Raw genomic sequence first — 7,838 nt, 5'->3', positions numbered from 1 at the left:
CGGGGGGAAGGGGCAGGGTGGGGAGGTGGTACCTAACATCTCCCTGTTCCATCAAAACACCCAAAGAAACTTTTATAATGGAAATTTTTACTTAAAGTTTCAGCACAAAACCCCAAAATATTATGGTTTATTCCTTAAAATGAATTCATGACCTTGTTGCGAACAGCAGTCTGAATTGTTTCAGCAGTGTTGTGTCCCATCTCACCAGTATCTCATTGCTTCTCACTAGTCAGCAGCAGCTGTGTGGAGGCTTAGCCGTAAGTCTGTGTCCTACTGGAAGGGAAATAGTGACACAGTCTTGGGACATTTACTTCTAGTTAATCTTCATGTGTAATATGTGCTAATTCTTTTTGCCTATAAGGGCTGTGTCGCCAGCATTAGTAAACAGTTGCATAAATCAACTGTTTTCCCAGTCTATAAAATTCTAAAAAATACAAGATTTTTTTTAAAAAAAGGTACACATAGTTTTTCCAAGTGCGAGCAGGAATAGAAAATTCTTTAAAGAAAAGCATGTGAGAATTTCATACAATCATTAAGCTGCTGAAGCTGGTAGTTTTTACAAACTTCTCATATGTTGTGAGTTAGCAGCTCTGAACTTTTGCCTCTGTCCTTTTTCTTCCACATGAATCCTTGCTCCTAGTACCCCTGAGAAAGCTCCCAGTAACACGGAAGGCCTCTGAAATGTTTTCTCTGCCTAGAAAGTTTGTTCATGTGGACAGAGAAAGTTTGTGTGGACAGAGAAGGGTTTATTCTGGACTTTTCTGAGCTTCATGAGATACTGGGAGAGGATGTAGGATCTACACAAAGCAGTAACCAGAGGAGACAAGCCAAGCACAACAACCACAACAGTCTCCTACTGGTGCTTAAGCTGGCAAGCTGCCATGGACTGTGTTGCAAAGGGTGAGGGCTTTTTTCTGATTATAGTTAAGTCAAAATCAAATTCTTACCTAAACTTTGGTTTCCTCCAGTTATTTTTCATCTGCCTCTCTCCTGTCTCACATGTTGAGCATGCAAAGTTCCTTCAGAGGTTTATGGTCTCTCTTGTTTTAGGTGAGGACCACTACAGTGATGATAATCCTACACTTCTGGTGGCAGAAGAGAAGATTTCTTTTGGAATCAATGCCATGTGCTCATGTCTCACTACGGTCCAAGATATAAAGAGCTCCTACAATGAAGTGGATGGCCGGCTGATTGCCAAAGAGGTCACAAATTTCCCTCATTTGTCTTAAACACATTTTCTCTTGTTTCTGATTGGTTTCCTATAGCAAAGTTTGTGATGGTTTTCATAGTCTAAAAGTTATAAAATAATCTAAAGGATTAGAGTGTCTGCTTATTACTTTTTGTCTCCCCAATACTACCATGGTTTTTCTTAGGATATCTCTTTTATCTGTTTTAGATTGGGATTAACTCTCGGGACAGTTCAACTCCAATATTCCTGGCTAAGAATATTGCTGGACACCTCTCAGGTTCCTTGCGGACTATTGGATCAGTTGCTGTGGGCCGATACGGTAAATGCACTATACCTTAATGCTTCATATTTTTTAAGAGTTGGGCCTTTCTCTGGCCAATAACAGATTTAGTCCATGTAACTTCCCAGTAGAGTAACATTGCAATTTCCTAGGGGTAAGAGAGTTCCAGTCCTGTCCAGCAGCTACTAGCCTGAACTTCATTGGAGGCCCTGCCATTCTCCTGGGTCTCATTGCTATGGCCCGTGATGACCACACCATGTATGCAGCTGTCAAAGTCCTGAACTCCATCCTGAACAGTAGCCCAATGAGTGAAAGATTGATGAGGCACATGGGTGGATACCAGGTAGATACTCTTTTGTTCATTCATTCTGGGTATAGTCTTATCCCAAAACCTATCAACGGCAATGAACCGAGCATATCCTGGCTATCAGCCCTTGTGGTTGGAACTTTGAGAGGGGGATATAGGATGGTGCCCTAAATCCTGTGCTTACTCTGGGAACCTCTAGTATATTTGCTGATGGGAAGGTTAGGACAGATGCCTCTTGGTCAGACGTGATCTAATAATGGAAGGTGTCATGCTGCCTGTATTGACTATAGTTAGTAAAGTCAATGCAGCAGATTTGAGTGACCCACCGTTCACCTTTTACCAACACACTTGATCCCTCCCACAAGAGACCACTTCTCAGGCAGGTCTGCTTACTTCCCTTGGCTCATCCAGCCTAAGATTCCTCTTTACAGACTGCCCAGTGTAGGGCTGACAGTAAATTCCTATGGCTCAGTCTTCACTGTGTATCAGAAATTGTGCTGATATAAGTAAGTGCTGTCTGGATTTCAAACTATATTGGTTAGATTTGTCCTAGACCTTTCAAACCTGAAAGCTATGCAAACTGAGGAGTTTGGTTGTCTCAGGATTTTGGGAGAACCAGGGCAAATTTTAAGCACTATATATGTAATATTGGATGGGTTAAGGCTCAAGTGTGAAGTTTCAGTTCAGTTTAATTTACTTTATGCTGTGTAGGATAAGCAGAGTCTTATGGAACAGACAAGACTTGGAGATTGTTTCCAAACGAGACTGTTAACATTAAGGCTTCGTGAATAATTTATTAACTTTCCATTTTCCCAATTTGTGAATTGTTCCTAAATTGATCCTGATTCATATGAATATATTTATTATACTTAGATATTGCTTGCCCAATCCCTTCTTGTAGGTGAATGCCAGCCTTTAGATTGTGTACGAGCTGTTCCTTTCGACTTTATGCTAAATAGTGTTCTCTCCATGTGACAGATCATCATGTTGGAATGGAGTGGTTTTGCCCTTTGTTTGGATGTCTGAACCTTTTTTTTTAAACAGCCAATTAATAAAAATGTGTCTTAATATATTTTCAAATGAATGTCTATTCCTCTCAACCTATTCAAAATGTAGTGGCTTTCTGAACATTTTTCTCACTGTATCGGGAATTCATTGAATAATCAAAGATAGACTCAGTTGAGAAATTGGCAATGTTTCACACAAATGTCTTTTATCTGAAGAGATCAACATTAATATATTTTTTTAAACTAACACCATTTGCAAGCAACTAAAAATACATCCATGAAGAATAGTGTAGAAAACCTACTGTGGTTATTTACAATTATGTGTGTTGCTTTTTGTAAATTCCATTCAACATAATATGGCATGTATTTTTCTCCTGTTTAATGCCACAGAGTTGTCAAACTCCTTCAAAAACTTACCCTTTCATTTACTGCACAAAATTCTATGCCTGGACTGAAATCTTCGCTTTCTTCATAATGCTTATGTAAAATGTATGCATGCATGACTACTACAACCAAGTAAACTGTGCATTTGTCTTGAATTAAAAAATAATGTTATACGTTAATTTATAAATACAGATTTATACTCAGCAGATAGTTATTAAATCTTTTTTTTCAGTTGCTGACCTATCTATTGAAGAGGAAGACACAGCTGTTAAACAACAGGATTTTACAGTTAATGTTCTCCCTAGTGGGCACAGCTGAGCTTGGCTTTGAGTCTTCAGTCATCAAGAATTATAGTGCATTCCAGTATGTTCTCTGCAACTTTGAGGTAAAACTGTTGATGTTACTTTGTGGGTTTGGCTGTATTAAAGATGGCTTTATAGTATGAGGTTTGGTTTGTTCATAGCACCTCCTGGATCCAATATTTGGCATGGGGTAGTGTGTGCTGATTTTCCACACTGTGGCTCACCTGGGGAGGTGGTCCTGGAACGGCAGGTCCTCTGTCATCATGGCTCCCCACTGTGCCGTGGTGCAGTTTCTGGAGTGTTCCTCAAGATCCTGAGGGCCTGCTCCTCACGGGCTTGCTCAGAAGCAGCAACTCCTCACACTGGCAGAGGTTTCCCAGTGCCTGCAGGTTGTCATTGCAGAAACGACTGAGAGTTTGTGATGTTATCCTCCCTGAATTACTTTGTAACTGTTTCTCTGCCCCAGGTTACTGTCCCCTCAGCTCAGCAGAGCAGTAAAACTTCTGCTTTCCTTTGTCTTTCAGCTTTGGATGAAAGCACCAGAAAATCTTGATGTTGCTCTTTTTTCACATCTTGTGGAGATCTTGCAGTCGTCCAGGTACACAATCTAGTGTTTGAATCAGAAACGTGGGACAAGCTCATCTGTAACCTGAAGCTGGAACTGTGAGGTGGATATGAAGGGTCCAATCCTAGTTGGAATCAGTGGACTCTGGGAGTGAATCATTCCTATATTGCTCTTTTAAGGCTAAAGTTAGTGATTTGATCAGCCCCCTGACATGACTGTGGGGGCCAGACTAGGAAAAGCTATCTGATGACCTGGTTCACATGGAACCACTGCTGTACAATGAAAGTTTAAATGTCTGCTGGGAAGGGGAAATCTGAATGTTTGAATTGAGTATGAAATAAAAAAAAGTATAAGTGAAATTGTATTTAAAACCAAAACACAACCCGGGAAGACTTTTTTATAACAGTGTACTTTCTTAATCAGAGTTAACTTTCTTAAACTAGAGTTAAATGTATTTGAAGAGACATAGCATGGCAGAGGGGCTGAGTAGACCAGGATGTCAGATTCCTTGGTTTTGGTACCAGAAAGCTCTATGCAGAGCTGTCTGTCCCTTGCTGAGCTTTACAAGAATAGCATTTATTACCACCAACTCACTGCTTGAAAATTCAATAATGTTGTTTGCTTTGAACTCGTTGAAATGCAGCAGTTTCCGGGGGGAGAGGGCAGATGGGAAGGGTAGAGAACATACAAAGAGGTCTTCAGATCTCCATCGCTGACACATTTTCAATTTGTCTGACAGTGTTTGAAATGTTGCCAAGGCAACATTAGAAGCCAAAGGTGCAAAGCATCAGTGCAACCTGAGAATCCTTTTAGCTGAAACCCAGCAAATTTCGTTCTTTCCAGTAAAAGCTTTTAATAGTCTCTGTGCTTTTTTACAGAGATGGATATCAGAATGCTGCAGTTGCCTACCAGGTGCAAATGGTGCCCAAGCTTATTTTCCTCTTCAATGATCCTGAAATCAGTAACTCCAGGATCACTGTGGCCTGCACTATTCTCTCCCAACTGTTGCAAGGATACTTTAACACAAGGGATGTTCTCAGGTAACCTTCAAGTCTATAGCTTTTTCTCAGTTTGTAGATGAGCTATACTCTTGCCAGTATTGGAGAGAGCTCTATAGTAGAACTTCCCTCATCTCATCTTTGGTAGGACCCTCCAGATCTTTGAGAATTGCAGGATTCCCACTGATGAAAAACTCTTTCATGCCTTCAAAACACAGTTAGTCCAACCTTACATTTATGTGAGGATGGGTTGGGTAATGACCCTTACAATGATGGCACAAAGAGTTCTTCTGGTATGACTGGGACTGCTCAAAGTCTGTACTTAATATTTGGTTTCATTAAAGCCTGCCCCTAAAGTGTTGCAATTGCTGTAGTATTGCAACTTGGCCCCAGTCAACTATGTACCTAATCCAGTTGGCTTGGCTTATATCCCAGTAGCTATCCTTTTTGTTCTTGAATTTCAATCAGTTAAACATATGTTAGTCAGGATTTCATGAAGCAAAGAATTTAAATCCTTGTTTGCTTTCCACAGAATGTAAATACTGCTCCATTTTATATTCCCAGCCTAGTTGCATCAGCCTGTAGCCTATGAGGAAGGTCCACACAGTACTGTCTATAGCCACCTAACTCCAGGGAAATGCATTGCACAGATGAAAGCTCTGTTTTTAAAGCTATTTGTCCAAATAAAATGTAGAAACAGAGTTGCATGTTGAATCTGTGGTCTCTGCAGTCAGTCTTTAGCTCTGATGAAGAGTACGAGCACCTCAAGTAGTTACTATAGAGTAAGCTAATATGTGAACTTACTACTTGCCGTCTGTTTTGTGGAATTACTTGTACGTATGTTCCTACCCTGGGCTTGTATGAGTTAGCCTATTCTTTTTTCATACAGGTGTGAGTAGTGGATTTAGTATATCAAATTTGCCACCTAGTAAGGAGTGTGAATGAGCATTATTCTTAAAGTATCATGATTTGTTATTCCATGGTAATTTGATTGGTTGTCAGGCCCATAAGTGCTGAGCGAGTGGATAAAGACAGTCCCTACCCTTCCAGCTCCAGGAGAGCAGCGACTATAGCAGGCTCTCAGCAGCACTGAAAGGTGCTGGGATTTCTCCTGGTCCCAGACTTTTGACACATCTAATGGAAATTGCTGTGTGGACTGTTCCTGCAGAACAAGTGGTGTTCTGTCCCTTAAGAAATGCCCTTCTTGTGGGCAGGAGGAGGCTATGCACTTTCACTAAGTGTGTATGTCACCTTAATCTATCTATCCTTAGAACCCCAGGTAATGTGTTAAAGCAAACTACAGGTGGAAAGAGATTGCCAGTCCTCCTCTCTGAGTAGCTGCTGAGGTTTCTCTGCTCTCCTCTATGTGCTGGGAAAACCAGGTGGTGATAACACTGATGTCTGAATGCCACAGGGAGTTCAGAATCTTTTGTATGAACAGAGTGCTTAACTCACTATTGCTTTCCTCATGGTGAAAGACCTTTAAAATCAAAAGATAAAGAGACAAATGTTTCCGTGGTAGAATAGATATTACTTGCATTTGTAGAGAGATGTCCTTTTTACTTGCTTCCTAGTTTATGAACTTTTGCATTCCTATTTCAACCCTATTTCTGCAGCCATTAGAATTTCCAATGGTTGTCATTAACAGTCATCGTTAGTGAGTATTGAGATTTGCATGTAATCTCAAAGTAATTAAATTAATGTCTGTCTTTCTGCTGACCACAACTTGTTCACTCTTTCTCTGCAAGGATTGGATTGTTCCTTGTTTACACTTTGAAGCCTTCTTCTGTAGATGAAAATCAGGTTTGCCTGGATGGTGTGGCTGAGATGCCCAGTGAAGGTGAGGAGCTACTTTTGGTGTATGTGTTCTGATAGATAACTAAAGTACTTCCCTTCTTCCCCAGGGCTTAATGAACTCTAAATGCAACATAGTGGTTCTGCCTCCCATAGCAGGAAGAGACACAATTCAAATTACTTCATCTGGAAAGGGACGGGCTGCACTGAGGTGACCTGAAATAGTGGGGAAAGCTTACATTGCTGCAAAGGCATGACGTGAAGAATAGTGAAGTGGCAGTCGCTGTGTATATAACCAGGAAGGCCTGACCTACAGCAAGATCCTTCTCCTGCTCAGGGAGTTCCCCTTTTGTCCTCTCTCTGCTAACAAGACAGCAGTACTTTGGCTGCATTGTCCAGAGCCTACACAATGTTGGATTTCACAGATATACACAGAGATAAAGGCCATTAAATTGAAATTGCCCCAAAACTAACGTACTGGGCTGTTACAAGGAATAAGATTTCACTTGGCATCCTGGATTTTCTGTGAACACTTTGCTACACTTACAGTTGTAGCAAGTAATAATGTGGAGCTCTGCACTTTTTAAAATATCTGTTTATTTATGTCAACTTTGTGTGTGGGAACTTCCAGTCAGCTGGCTCTTTCATTGTGATCTTTCAGTTGAGATTATATTGGTTATTGCACCTCTAAACAATATTAAGGAGACACTGATAACTGTAGTTTATATATATATAGACATCACAGCTAGGCAATACAAGTCAGATTGCCTGTTTACATTTCCCTCTCTAGTTAACCTGAGATTGCTTCCTATGGATTATTATTCAACATGTAGTCTGGATGAGTTTTAAGTAACTCTAAAGAGAGGACTTCGACAATGTAAGCACTGGTCATTTCTGATGTTAGCAGGAATTCTTATGTCTAAAATCTAATGTCTGCATCTTTCTGCTCTACAAAAGACTGATATAAGTACTTCCATTGGGCTAATCTGGTGCAAACAAGGTTGTTCATCAA

General features: G+C 40.5%; 1 protein-coding gene across 1 annotated transcript in view; it reads left to right on the top strand.

Moving 5' to 3' along the window:
- Positions 1-1,050: 1,050 nt before the first annotated feature.
- The window catches only part of LOC104073071 (WD repeat- and FYVE domain-containing protein 4-like), a gene marked incomplete at its 5' end in the record, with an annotated part of 33,623 nt that continues 26,835 nt past the window's right edge, over positions 1,051-7,838 (top strand). Inside the window, 6 exons of the mRNA XM_009572732.1 lie at positions 1,051-1,202; positions 1,397-1,508; positions 1,622-1,812; positions 3,994-4,067; positions 4,913-5,074; positions 6,781-6,872. Of these exons, the coding sequence (XP_009571027.1) occupies positions 1,051-1,202; positions 1,397-1,508; positions 1,622-1,812; positions 3,994-4,067; positions 4,913-5,074; positions 6,781-6,872 (783 nt within the window). The remainder of the gene's footprint in view (positions 1,203-1,396; positions 1,509-1,621; positions 1,813-3,993; positions 4,068-4,912; positions 5,075-6,780; positions 6,873-7,838) is intronic.

Source organism: Fulmarus glacialis, unplaced genomic scaffold, assembly GCF_000690835.1.
Source record: "Fulmarus glacialis isolate BGI_N327 unplaced genomic scaffold, ASM69083v1 scaffold41212, whole genome shotgun sequence".
NCBI lineage: Eukaryota > Metazoa > Chordata > Aves > Procellariiformes > Procellariidae > Fulmarus > Fulmarus glacialis.
This window is presented reverse-complemented; position numbering and strand designations above follow the sequence as displayed.